We start from the raw sequence: 15012 nt of genomic DNA on the forward strand, positions 1-15012 counted from the left end.
CAGCGTATTTCCAAGTTGTATCCAGTAATAATGAGGATGGAGGTGCTGATGATGATGATGATGCTGAGGTAACTGACGTGACTTGGGTGCCGGATAGAGCAGAGGAGAAAAGTGAGGGTAAGGCACAATGTGCTGTACCACAATGGCATGTTCCAAGTTGCTATATCTTTTCATGTAAGGCCATTCCCCCTCTCTACCATCACATGGAAGGCAATGTTGTGGCATTGATGGGCAAGGTAGTCACCTGCAAGGTTCACGTTACTGCTGACATGTGGTCCAGCAAGCATGGTCAGGGACGATATATTTAGTTCGTAGCACACTGGGAAACTCTGCTTGCAACTCAGAAGGATGCAGGACAGGGCACAGTGTTGCAGCTTGTTCTGCCGCCACGTCTCCATACAGCTAGCGGTGATGATGTCAGATTTGTAAGCTCTACCCCCTCCTCCTCCATGCCCTCCTGTGCTGATTTGTCTTATGAACCACAAGTACCCACTAAGCATTCAAGGGGCTATTCAATGAGTCAGGCTAAAAGGTGCCATGCAGTGCTTCAGCAGGTCTGTCTAGGGGACAGAAGCCACACTGGAGCAGAGATTCTTGAAGCTCTGCACAAACAGGTGGTTCACGCCATGCCAGCTGGAGCCAGTAATGGTGGTGTGTGATAATGGTAAAAATCTCCTGTCCGCCCTTAGACAGGGAATATTTACACATGTGTCATGCCTGGCACATGTCCTCAATTTGGTAGTGCAGCATTTCTAAAATAGGTACCCAGGGTTGGAAGGTCCGCTAAAGCAGGCCAGAAGAGTCATTAGCCATTTCAGGCGGTCATTCACAGCCAGTGCTCGTTTCGCTGAATTTAAAAGGGAATTCCACCTGCCAGTAAAATGCCTGATTTGTGACATGCCTACCAGGTGGAAAGCAACTTTGGCAATACTGCAGCGGTTGCACAAGCGGCAGAGGGCTGTCAATTAGGGATGATCGAACAGTTCGGGTCGACCATCGGTTCGGCCCGAACATTGGGTGTTCGAGGTTCGGCCGAATTTAGAACTTTTTGCCCAAAAAGTTCGGAATTTGGCAACCAGAACCGACCAAAATGCAATGGGACAGGAAATGGGCTTTAAAAGCCCATGATTGGACCAGAACCATTAGCAAAAGCCAATTGAGGGGGCAGGAGAATGCTAGGAATGTAATTGGAGTGACTAGGGGGTCCCTAGACCAATCATTAGTGAATACGCCCCCCAGTATATAAGATAGCCCCCGCCAAATTCCTAGCATTGTAATACAGGACATGGAAGAGAGTGGAAGCAGTTCTGTTAATTTTACTTTAAAAGTGTCATTTAGCATTTATTAGTGTCAGGAAAGGGATGTCTAGTGTAGTTAGAGTGCTCCTTTACACTTTAGTTAGATGCAAAAATTTAGTTTCTGTAGGGAAAGTGTTAAGTGTCAGGGGACCATAGTGTAGTGTAGGGTGAACTGACAGTGACTGATATGGCAGGGTGACCAAACCCTTCCATAGCAGGGTGACCGCAATAGAGAAAAGCTAGTTTCTCTCAAGTCACATTCAGATCACCAATATGGCTTCTCACCTGTCAGCATTCTTTATGCTGCAGGCGTTGCTAGTGCTTTTTTGAGGACATGTTTGGAGTCAGACATGACATCTGAACATGTGTATAGGAGGTATATATACACACCAATGTATGTATATACACACCTAGACATATATAGGTGTGAAAGGAGCAGAAAAAACGACTTGCGCTAATGAAATAATTAACACCAATATAGTTCTACTCCTATCACACCTATATATGTCTAAGTGTAATATACATATAAGTATGTGTGTATATATACCACTATACACAAGTTCAGATGTTTTGCCTGCCTCCAAAAACCCCCAAAAAATGCCTGCAACAACACACCTGGGCGTTTTTTTTTTTTACGCTAGCGTTTTTTTTGGGGTTCTTTGGAGGCAGGCAAAACATCTGAACTTGTGTATAGTGGTATATATACCACTATACACAAGTTCAGATGTTTTGCCTGCCTCCAAAGAACCCCAAAAAATGCCCAAAAAAAACGCCTGCTACTAAACCGGCAAGGTGTGAAAAGCGAGAAGCCAACAACCTGTTCTATAACTGACCTAATACAAACAATCTTTTTTTTTATGGTTCTGGACATGCTACAGAGCTGAAACTTCACAGGTACACCTTTTGGACCCCCCAGACACAAAATCACACAAAACAAATTGTCATTTTTGATAGAGAACCAATTATTGAAAAAAAAAAAAATTTAAAAAAAAAATGTCTTTGGATTTAGTATCTGGGGGGTCTAAAAAGTGTACCTGTGAAGTTTCAGCTCTGTAGCATTGTCCAGAACCAGAAAAAAAAAAGATTGTTTGTATTTTTTCACTTAGAACACAGGTTGTTTGCTTCTCGCTTTTCACACATTGCCGGTTTAGTAGCAAGCGTTTTTTTTGGGTTCTTTGGAGGCAGGAAAAACATCTGAACTTGTGTATAGTGGTATATATACCACTATACACAAGTTCAGATGTTTTGCCTGCCTCCAAAGAACCCCAAAAAATGCCCAAAAAACCGCTAGCGTCAAAAAAAAAAAAACGCCCAGGTGTGTTGTTGCAGACATTTTTTTGGGGTTTTTGGAGGCAGGCAAAACATCTGAACTCGTGTATAGTGGTATATATACACACACCCTTATATGTATTTCACACTTAGACATATATAGGTGTGATAGGAGCGTAACTATATTGGTGTTAATAATTTCATTAGCGCAAGTAGTTTTTTCTGCTCCTTTCACACCTATATATGTCTAGGTGTGTATATACATATAAGTATGTGTGTATATATACCACTATACACAAGTTCAGATGTTTTGCCTGCCTCCAAAGAACCCCAAAAAATGCCCAAAAAAACGCTAGCGTCAAAAAAAAAAAACACCCAGGTGTGTTGTTGCAGGCATTTTTTTGGGGTTTTTGGAGGCAGGCAAAACATCTGAACTTGTGTAGAGTGGTATATATGCACACATACTTGCATGTATTTTTACACTTAAACATATATAGGTGTTATAGGAGCAGAGCCATATTAATGTTAATTATTTAATTAGCGCAAGCATATATTTCTGCTACTATCACACCTACTGTATATATGTGCAAGTGTAAAAATATATGCAAGTATGTGTGTATATATACCATTCTACACAAGTTCAGATGTTTTGCCTGCCTCCAAAACCCCCCCAAAAATGCCTGCAACAACACACCTGGGCGTTTTTTTTTTTGGCGCTAGCATTTTTTTGGGCATTTTTTGGGTTCTTTGGAGGCAGGCAAAACATCTGAACTTCTGTATAGGGGTATATAAATACACACACACTGATATGTATTTTACATTTACATATATATTGGTGTTAGGAGCCTAGCCATTTTAGTTCAAATTATTTAATTAGCGCAAGTATAGTGTTCTGCTCCTTTAACACCTATATATGTGCAGGTGTTTATATACAGACATGGGTGTATGTATATATATACCCCTATAGACATGTTCAGATGTAATGTCTGACTCCAAACATGTCCTCAAAAAAGCACTATTAACGCCTGCAGCAAAAAAAAATGCTGACGGAAGCGAAGCCATATTGGTGATCTGAAAGTGACAAAATACAAACGATCTCTTTTTTTATGGTTCTGGACATGCTACAGAGCTGAAACTTCACATGTACACTTTTTAGACCCCCCAGATACTAAATACAAAATCAAAAAATCTCTTTTTATTTTTTTAATTTTTTCAATAATTGGCTCTCTATCAAAAATGACAATTTTTAAGAACTTTTTTTGTGTGATTAATAGTCCCTGGGGCATGACCCAGAACCCTATGCACTTTTTAGGGGCATTTATTGGGTTTTAGGGCTTCAAAATGGTGTTTTTTGATTACCGAAGTTCGGGTCCCATTGATTTCAATGGGGTTCTGAAATCCGGGCCGAACTTTTGGGTAGTTCGGATGTTCTGGCCGAACCAAACTTTTCAAAAGTTCGATCATCCCTACTGTCAATGAGTACCTGCGTGAGTATGGAACAACGACAGGCTCAGGCCAGTTCAGCTTTTTTTTCCCCCATGCTGATAAAGATTGCATGCACTGTAATGTCACCATTTGAGAAGGCCACAAGGATGGGGAGCCGTGACAATGCATACATCAGTGACACAATCCTTGCTGTGTTCCTGCTGGAGCAGACTCTGCATGGCATTATGGACAGGGCACTCGAGACAAAGCAGCAGGAGGAAGAGGAGGACTTCCTTTCCTATCAAAGCCCGCTTTATGCAGATACCATTCTCACCATGCCACAGAACACACAAGAGGTGAGGGAGGAGGAGGAGGCGAAAAAGGATTCTAACATTTTTGGAGGAATTTAAGCAGAGCAATGCATATATCAAAAACAGATGGTTTTACGTCCCCAGAACCCTTGGGAGTAGTACGTGACTGGGAGGAAACAGTTCCAAATACTGTAATCCTCAGTGACCCCAAGAAATCTGCTTCTCATGCCTCCACAAACTTGGGGTGCATGGGCTCCCTCATTCTTCAAAGCCTGAAAAAGGACCCGAGAGTATGTGGCATCAAGAAAAAGGATCACTATTGGTTGGCAACCCTCCTTGACCACCGCTACAAGGGGAAAGTCTCCAAACTCATCCCATCCCCACAGAGGGAGCAGAAGATGAAATCTCTTGAAGATACCTTATACAGGAGTGTCAGAAAGGCAACATGTGCCAGGGGAACTGGGGAATGGGAAACAGGGGAGGGAAGGGAAATATGGTGGGGCAAGGGTTTTGAGGTCGTTGACCACTTCTTCAGAAGCCTAAATGTAGGGGAAGACCAAAAAATTCTCCAAAGACATAAAATACATATGTCAACATGCTACTTGTTAATCTGGTAACTGTGGAGTATAACAAACGTGAATCCTAAATGGTGTTCTCACCCAGTATGCAACCATATTTGAGCCGCCCAGCCTAACAAACTTTATACACACCTCCCGCTCCTGCTACAGTGGACGGGAGCCTAGATGTCATATATATATCACCAAACTGCGGCTATACTAACAAACAACCCTCCCCCCATACTGATTTATATTAAGTATAATATAATATATGATTTTTTTTTCTACTTGTACATCATGTAGGTTGGTTCTATTTACTCTGGCATTCGACCCAGGGGATGGTATTTTGGTTGGCGCCTGCCGTGCCTCCATACTTGGTGAGAACACCATTTAGGATTCACGTTTGTTATACTCCACAGTTACCAGATTAACAAGTAGAATGTTGTATTTTATGTCTTTGCAAAATTTTTGGGTTTTCCCCTACATTTAGGCTCCTGAAGAAGCGGTCAAAGACCCACATGCAAGCAGCTCCATCTAGCATGGCATCATATGCTAGCACTGCTATTTGGTCTTTAACGGAATTGACCTATTGTATGTTTTTTGCAATGCGTCTGTTACTGTAATTCTTCATTTTACTTAACATATTTTTTGTACTAAATAAACACCTGATTTTATATGAGTGTTAAATACATTTGATATGGTACCATGAAAATCCCCCTTACCTCCCCTGTTTCCCATTCCCCAGTTCCCCTGGCACATGTTGCCTTCCTGACACTATCTATATATTTTTTTTGAGAAGCACAAATATTTTTGCGACCTTAAAGACCTTAAAGAGGAGTTTATATAATGCCTTTGCAGGTTACAGTCTGGTGGAAAACGTCGTTTTGAGGCTTCTGTTGGTCAAAAGAGGAGAGGTAGAGAAGGGGGCCGCCTCAGTGATGCCTTTAAAAAATGTTTTAGTCCTTGTCGCCCATGGCTGTAAGCTTCCACATCCCATCAGCAGCGTCTGCATCATATGGTAGGAAATTATCTAGGGATGAAAACAAACATGGAGAGCTTTCCAGTTAATGTTCCATTGGGTTACTGGGTCATGAGAATAGACCACTGCTCAGGACTTGCCCAATTTGCAATTGGGGTGCCCGGCATCCAGCATGCTTTCCAAATAGGCATTCAGTGTTGCCAGAGGTTTTGTGACAGATAAAAGAGCGTGTCTGTCCACAGACTCCATGGACCGGCTGACATTTATCAAAATGAATCTTGGATGAGTCCTGGATTAGCAGCAGCTATAAAGCCCCTGATGTAGCTGATGAAGTGCTTTCTGGATCTGGAATCTCTGAAAGACTGTCTAGGCTGCCTAGCTTTGTGGGTGTTGATTTCACCTGGAAGAAATTGTTTGGTGTAGGATTCATGGGCACAATTAACACCCAAGGATCAATTTTTTCTGCACCTGTTTCACAGGTGAATTTCGTTAAAATTTTTGACAGCAAGGCCAATTCTTGCTTTCATCAAGAGCATCGCTATAAGATTACGGTGTGAAGGCACCACCGACACCCAAAGACCAATTTTTCCTCACCTGTTTGACAGGTGCATATCAATTAAATTTTTAACAGCAAGGCCAATGCTTGCTTTCATCAAGAGTACCTTTATAGGGTTACAGTGTTAAGGCTCCACTGACACCCAAAGCCCAATATTTTCACACCTGTTACTTCTATCCAAAGTCTGCGACAGAGACTCCAGAATTTGTCCAAAAAATCTCTAATCTTGTTCCGATTGCACAAAATTGTGGCCTCATCATACAGAATGGCTCCCCAAGCCGTTGTTTAGAAAAATAAAGAAAGCTTAAAATGGAAAATGTCATTTTTTTGGCTTTATAAATGTCATTGTTGCTGCAGCAGGCTCTATACAGGGTACAGATGTGCCACATTACAGGCAGACTAAGGGGACCGACAGGCACTACATTTGAAGGCCTTTTTCATTTTTATTGGTTATCTCTCATTTTTATGGTTTCACTTTAAGCATCAGTAAACCACTGCTCATTTAAAAATTATGTTTTTTACAAACTAGTTTTTCATTGATACATGTCCCCCAGGGCAGTATCCGGACCCCCATAACCATTGTGTGCCCAAATACTTGCATATAAACCTTCAGAATGGGCACTTTTGATTTTTTTTTTTAGTTTGGGTCCTATAGACTTCAATGGGGTTTGTTTTTCAGTTCGAACATTTGTGATGTTCGAAAATTCTGACGCAAACTGAATAGGGGGTCATTCAGCCCATCTCTACCATGCTTTGTGCAGGACTGTGCGCTTCAACTTTATTTTTTTAAAAAGAGCAACTGCAAAAAAAAAAAAAAATATATATATATATATATATATATATATATATATATATATATATATATATATATATATATATGTTGTACAGGACGCCAAGGTTGGGTCCTGGACAGTCGCTATATATCTCCTGTATTTGGGTTGTGATCTCTTTAAGGGAAGTTTGGAAATGTTCAGGGGGTCACCCTGGACGGGTGAGAAATTCCTAGGTATAGCAAAAATCAGGAGGACTGACTCGCAGTTCTCTCTGTATCGTAAAGAGAGATATTTGGGGCCCGGAATTTGGGGGCTCTGTAGTGATATTCGGGTGGGAAAGAGCCCCCACCCCTGACCAAAAGGGATTCCAGCGCACACAGGGTTAAGACCCAGGAGAAGCAGATCTTAAGAGACAGAAGGCAGCAATAGGTGAGGGTGGGGAGGAGTAGTTGGTGGTTGCACCTGTCTGAAGGAGCTGCAAGTTTGCTGGAGGCTGCCAAAAGCGGCTGAGATGTCTATTAAGGACTGTTACAAACCTTGGGGTGAAGACCCATCTACAAAACCGTATGTGCCTTTTTCCTTGCTTTGTTCCTTTGTGCTGAAGAAAAGCAGACTTTATTTTGTGTTTGATTTGTGCGCTGCTGGAAGCCTGTTTAAGTTTGCTGAAATAAAGCCTTTTTGTTTATGTTTTAAACGGTTGTGCACTCAATCCGGTGGAGCTAGAACCCCCAAACTTTACAATATATATATTGATGTATAACTAATTTTTTGTGAAGAATCAACAACAAGTGGGACACAATCATGAAGTAGAATGAAATTCATTGGATATTTCAAACTTTTTTTAACAAATAAAAACTGAAAAATTGGGCGTGCAAAATTATTCAGCCCCCTTAAGTTAATACTTTGTAGCGCCACCTTTTGCTGCGATTACAGCTGACAAAGCCTGCCTGTGATTACAAGACAAAGCCTGCCAACAGTTTGCTGAAGAAAAGCAGACTAAGGACATGGATTACTGGAACCATGTCCTGTGGTCTAAGAACGAGATAAACTTATTTGGTTCAGATGGTGTCAAGCGTGTGTGGTGGCAACCAGGTGAGGAGTACATAGACAAGTGTGTCTTGCCTACAGTCAAGCATGGTGGTGGGAGTGTCATGGTCTGGGGCTACATGAGTGCTGCCAGCACTGGGAAGCTACAGTTCAGTGAGGGAACCATGAATGCCAACATGTACTGTGACATACTGAAGCAGAGCATGATTCCCTCCCTTTGGAGACTGGGCCGCAGGGCAGTATTCCAACATGATAACGACCCCAAACACACCTCCAAGACAACCACTGCCTTGCTAAAGAAGCTGAGGGTAAAGGTGATGGACTGGCCAAGCATGTCTCCAGACCTAAACCCTATTGAGCATCTGTGGGGCATCCTCAAATAGAAGGTGGAGGAACGCAAGGTCGCTAACATCCACCAGCTCCGTGATATCATCATGGAGGAGTGGAAGAGGACTCCACTGGCAACCTGTGAAGCTCTGGTGAACTCCATGCTCAAGAGGGTTAAGGCAGTGCTGAAAAATAATGGTGGCCACACAAAATATTCACACTTTGGGCCCAATTTGGACATTTCACTTAGGGGTGTACTCACTTTTGTTGCCAGCAGTTTAGACATTAATGGCTGTGTGTTGAGTTATTTTGAGGGGACAGCAAATTTACACTGTTATACAAGCTGAACACTCACTACTTTACATTGTAGCAAAGTGTAATTTCTTCAGTGTTGTCACATGAAAAGATAGAATAAAATATTTACAAAAATGTGAGGGGTGTATTCACTTTTGTTACATACTGTATATACACACACACACACACACACACACACACACACACACACACACACGCCTGAAAGCTGTCAGCCTGTGCCGACATTTGACAATGGAATATTGACGGCTTCTCCCTGCATAGTTATAAGCCACACATTTTTCCCTACAAAAAAGCTAATCCTAGCAGATGAGTGTTTCCTAGAGAAGTGATGGAAATCTAGCCCTGCTTATGTAAATCATATTTCCCTGGATGCTTTGGGATACAACTATCTACTGCAAATAATATGTTCCTGGCTTACTAGGGGCACCCCCAATTCTACCCTTTCTAAATCAATACCGGTGTATCTTTGGTGAATTACAAAATGTATAACCTGTATGACTGGGGTCTTCTCAATCACTTGCTGCTTTCATAATGCAAATTTGTTGAGTCATACAATATTGACCAGCAATCACCAATATCTGTTTTTCATTACAGTAGTTGTGAATATACAATGTTGTAGACAATTCCTAATACAATTATAACTATGTAGGCGCCGTTACTGCTTTTGCCATATAAAAAATTATCTATCTTACTTTTTATAAGGTTAAAAGCTTCTGCCATGTGACCATACATCTCTTTATCTTGATAGTGGAGGGACATTACAGACACAAAGTTGGGGGGATTTACTAAAACTGGAGCGTGCAAAATCTGGTCCAGCTCTGCATAGAAACCAATCAGCCTCCATGTTTTATTGTCAAAGCTTAATTGAACAAGCTGAAGTTAGAAGCTTATTGGCTACCCTCCAAAGCTGCACCTGATTCCGAGAGGTCCAGTTTTAGTAAATCTCACCCAGTGTGCCTATATTCCATAGTCTGTTCAGCCTAAGGCAAGGTGCAGGCTGTGTTTGAACATGAGGCATGTTCAAAAGGCAGGCTGTGATTGGAAGGGGGTGTGTGACAGAGGCAGGCTGGGATTGGTTGAGGGGTGTGGTGGCTGAACAAACCACTCAATGCAGGCATGCTGTGTCTGCACATTGTCCTGTGCCTCTGAATGGTCAACCAAATGATTAAAACTGACTACGCTAACACAGATCAGCTCCTGTGCTTTGTGTGGTCAGCTTAGCACAAGGAAGAAAGATGACCGGTAGGATTAAACAGGTACTTCAGGTGGAAGAAGCACATAAACATAATAGAGACTATGATTTAAAAATATGCATATGTGACCAGACACATAGAAAAAAAATATTTAAGGTTACAATAACCTCCAATAATCGAATAATTAACATTAAGAATTGTCATCATTCTACCAGAAAAAAAAATATATAATTTGTTTCTTTTCACTTTAAGGATTTTCCAACACAACTGAAAAAAATATCAGAATTTTTTGAACTTCCTTTGACAGAGGAGCAAATTCGCATAATAGAAAGTCGAACTTCTTTTACGTTTATGAAAGAGAATGCTGAAGACACACATGGGAAACTTGGTGATGCTTTCTTCAGAAAAGGTAGCAACAATTCTAAAATTTGCAGAGAATAAAATACACTGGCTGAAATCCTAGGTTTCAGTCTTTTCATCTGAGGATCTTTAACTGAATAGAATTTAGATAACTTCTACTTCTTTTTAAATATACATGTAAAGGTGATAATGTTACAGCTGAACTCCAAGCAGATATTAGCAACACAAATTTTAGCAGTTCTGGAGCATGGCCGGATATAGGGGGGTGCTGGGGTGGGCTACACATTCCGAAGATTTTAGTTGTGCCCTCCCAACAGCAAAATGCACTCCACCTTCCTATCTCTATCCCAGCCACTGTGCCTGGCTGCTGAGCTACTCCCAGGGCTGGGACACAGCTGGTGTAATGTGGAGGGGGTGGGGTATTAGTATCATCGCTAGCACTGGCCATCCAGGTACTGCTCAGTTGCGATATCCAGCTCCCGCCTAATCTCTTTACGCCTGTCACACTGGTAAAACCTAGCCAGGGAAACGTCCCCAATGCTTCTCTCTCCAATGACCAGTGAAGAAAATGGAGGTGGAGAGAAGCAGAGTGAATCAAAGAGGAGAGTGGAAAGGCTGAAGATAAAGAAGAATGTTCAGGGTGGAGAGCATGCAGTTGTAGAGAAGGGTTACAGAAGTAAAAGAGTTACAGAGGGAATGATGAGAGTGTCTGTGAATGGAAGATTGGGAGGGGGCTATATCGGGAGTATTTATGATGGTATTTGTACAGAAAAGGAGGGGGGATTGGGTAAGGAGGATAGGATCCATGCTTATGGGGAGGGGGTAAGAGGATTTGTGCTAGAAGAAGGGGTTGTGGGTGCTGGAAGGGGGATAAGAGGATGTATGGTGGCAATTGCACTAGAACGGGGGGGGGGTGGATTTGTGTAGGGGTGGATATGATCTGTGCTTGGAGGGAGGTTTTGGAAAGGAGGGTGTAAGTGTATTTTTGCTAAAAGTAGGTGTTGGAGAGGTAGAAAGACTTATGTTAGGACCCCCTCCCACTGTGCTGGTTCACACCATGCCCGCACGTTTACACACCCACTCGTACAGCATGTTCCTGTGCGATTCTTGTGCGTGCATAAAGTGAACTCGCCCTTAGGCACAATCTGTCTTCTGCCTCACCTACTACTGACCTCTGACCCCTGCCTCCCTACTGAACCTTTGCATTACTTACCAATGTAAGACATATCTTAGAGTGGGTGTGGGGATGGGTAGGAAACCTGTAAATGATGATGAACCTGTAGCGAGAGGAGGATCAAGTCTTATTTCACTACCAGGCAGGGCTGTGCAGGTGAGCTGTGTAAATCTCACAACTAGATGGACTGAAATACATCCAACAAGTCATAAACTTGGTAACTTTCAAGAGTATAAATCTTTATTGGCTACATTGTTATATCCAGTTTAATAACAGGACTGCGCAGTTCGACTACTCTGAAAACACGTACGTTTGGATATTACTATATAGCCAATAAAAAGTTTTGGATGTCACTGAGTTTCCAGCTTTATCTTGTTGAATGGATCCTTTGGATGAGTGTGGAGCCACTCATGACTGCGCACTGGTCATTCCAGCCCTGTGTATCTCCATATGGGTGAGCATTGCTTCTCTGTGTTCGTTGTTATGGACAGAAATGCAAACCGTTTTGGCAGGTAAAACACACACATATATATATATATATATATATATATATATATATATATATATATATATATATATATATATACACACAGTACCTCACAAAAGTGAGAAAGTGAGTACACCCCTCACATTTTTGTAAATATTTTATTATATCTTTTCATGTGACAACGCTGAAGAAAATACACTTTGCTACAATGTAAAGTAGTGAGTGTACAGCTTGTAGAACAGTGTAAATTTGTTGTCCCCTCAAAATAACTCAACATACAGCCATTATTGTCTAAACCGCTGGCAACAAAAGTGAGTACACCCCTAAGTGACATTGTCCAAATTGGGCCCAAAGTGTCTATATTTTGTGTGGCCACCATTATTTTCCAGCACTGCCTTAACCCTCTTAGGCATGGAGTTCACCAGAGCTTCACAGGTTGCCACTGGAGTCCTCTTCCACTTCTCCATGATGACATCACTGAGCTGGTGGATGTTAGTGTAACGCTCCTGCGTTTCTTATATGGTGTGGATTTTCAGCTGCAGAAATAGTTCCACGTCAGTAGTCATGTAAGAGATATGCTGAGATACCATTCCCAACCTCAATGACTCATCATGTGTGGAAGGTCTTATTTCAGCCAGTAAATACACACAATTAGCAAGCTGGTTCCTATAGTGACTTTATGTATGTGGTAACACAATGATGAAGGTTGAGGGATAGGTTGAGTGGAGGTGGTAGGTGATAGACACTTGAAGGTGAGACAGTAGCAGATGGATGCAGGAAGGTTTAGCAATGTTGTATGGTAGCAGATGACAGAATAGCAGGTGGACATACAAAAGAGATCAACCCAGTGCAGAAAAGTAGCAGTAGTCTCAAGAGCTAGCAATCTAATTATGCAGATGTGATAAACAGTCTTTACTATGCAGAGCTAGATAGTGTAAGCTTAGTATAAGTTTATAGAGAATTCCCCTGCGGGGTACTTAGCACTATTAGCGATACAGCCGAAGGGTGGTTCAGGAGAGGCGGATGATCCAGTAGCGGGATACAGGGATCAGCGCAGCGAGGTTCCGTCAGCGAGGTAAGCTTGCAAGCATGGAAGCTTCAAGCAAGGATAGCATCCAGGTAAAGGTGTTTGAACGAACACATGTGAGTGAGAACCGGCGCTTTAAATAGCCATCTAGTCCGGCGCTGGGTGATGACAGCTCCAGTCTTAAAGGTGTATGCGCACCTTTCCAAAAGTAAATGGTGGGGCGCATACACTTGTGGAAAGTGTAATTTAGGGTACCAAAGGTACCGGAACATTACAGTTAGAGACCTTGCGCTCCTCCACCTTCCGTTTGAACATGCCCCACAGATGACATGCTTGGCCAGTCCATCACCTTTACCCTCAGCTTCTTTTGCAAGTCAATGGTCGTCTTAGAGGTGTGTTTGGGGTCATTATTATGTTGGAATACTGCCCTGTGGCCCAGTCTCCGAAGAGAGGGGATCATGCTCTGCTTCAGTATGTCACAGTACATGTTGGCATTCATGGTTTCCTCAATGAACTGTAATCCATAAGTATTTGGTTCCTCAGGCCAATAAGGGGTGGGACTTTAAGGCAAGTTTAAATAAATGCAATATATGCGATTATGCCATTTTCAAAGTTTTTCATAAAACATGTTTATTTTCAACTTCATACAATTATATTGTGCATTGTTGGGTAAGAGACCCAACAGTGAATGTGTGAAAGAAAGTAAAGGTGTGACACTTGTGATAATAGTGACTTTAGAACAGATTCCCTGACATCCATGCGTTTTGGATGTTTCAGGGGGCGTCTAAAATTCTTACAAAAATTCATACAATATAATTGTATGAAGTTGAAAATAAACATGTTTTTATGAAAAACTTTGAAAAATCGCATAATCGCATATATTACATTTATTTAAACTTGCCTTAAAGTCCCACCCCTTACTGGCCTGAGGAACCAAATACTTATGGATTACAAACCAGGGATGTTGGCACACTAATACCAAGAGATATATTATATATCCAAACTCTCCAAATCTATTAGAGTTTCAAAAACCCAAACCTCCTCAATGAACTGTAGCTCCCCAGTGCCGGCAGCAATCATGCAGCCCCAGACCATGACACTCCCACCACCATGCTTAACTGTAGGCAAGACACACTTGTCTTTGTACTCCTCACCTGGTTTCCGTGACACACGCTTGACACCATCTGAACCAAATAAGTTTATGTTGGTCTCATCAGACCACAGGACATGGTTCCAGTAATCCATGCCCTTAGTCTGCTTGTCTTCAGAAAACTGTTTGCAGGCTTTCTTGTGCATCATCTTTAGAAGAGGCTTCCTTCTGGGACGACAGCCATGCAGACTGGGACGACAGCCTTGCAGACTAATTTGATGCAGTATGCGGCTTATGGCCTGAGCACTGACAGGCTGACCCCCCATACCTTCAACCTCTGCAGCAATGCAGGCAGCACTCATACGTCTATTTCCCAAAGACAACCTCTGGATATGACGCTGAGCATGTGCACTCAACTTTATTGGTCAACCATGGCGAAGCCTGTTATGAGTGGAACCTGTCCTGGTAAACCATTATGATCTTGGCCACCTTGCTGCAGCTCCGCTTCAGGGTCTTGGCAATCTTCTTATAGCCTAGGCCATCTTTATGTAGAGCAACAATTCTTTTTTTTCAGATTCTCAGAGAGTTCTTAGCCATGAGGTGCCATGTTGAACTTCCAGTGACAAGTATGAGAGAGTGAGAACAATAACACCAAATTTAACACACCTGATACCTTGTAACACTAATGAGTCACATGACATCGGGGAGGTAAAATGGGTAATTGCGCCTCAATTCGGACATTTTCACTTAGGGGTGTACTCACTTTTGTGGCCAGCGGTTTAGACATTAATGGCTGTGTGCTGAGTTATTTTGAGGGGACAGCA

General features: G+C 42.1%; 1 protein-coding gene across 2 annotated transcripts in view; it reads left to right on the forward strand.

Moving 5' to 3' along the window:
* Positions 1 to 15012, forward strand: part of LOC309549693 (sulfotransferase 6B1-like) — a 607359-nt gene that overhangs the window by 36954 nt on the left and 555393 nt on the right. For both annotated transcript variants that reach the window (XM_082250141.1, XM_082250140.1), the window contains exon 6: positions 10303 to 10459. In XM_082250141.1, the coding sequence (XP_082106267.1) occupies positions 10303 to 10459 (157 nt within the window). The remainder of the gene's footprint in view (positions 1 to 10302; positions 10460 to 15012) is intronic.

Source organism: Pelophylax lessonae (genome assembly GCF_965119305.1).
Source record: "Pelophylax lessonae genome assembly, chromosome: 3".
NCBI classification, from domain to species: domain Eukaryota; kingdom Metazoa; phylum Chordata; class Amphibia; order Anura; family Ranidae; genus Pelophylax; species Pelophylax lessonae.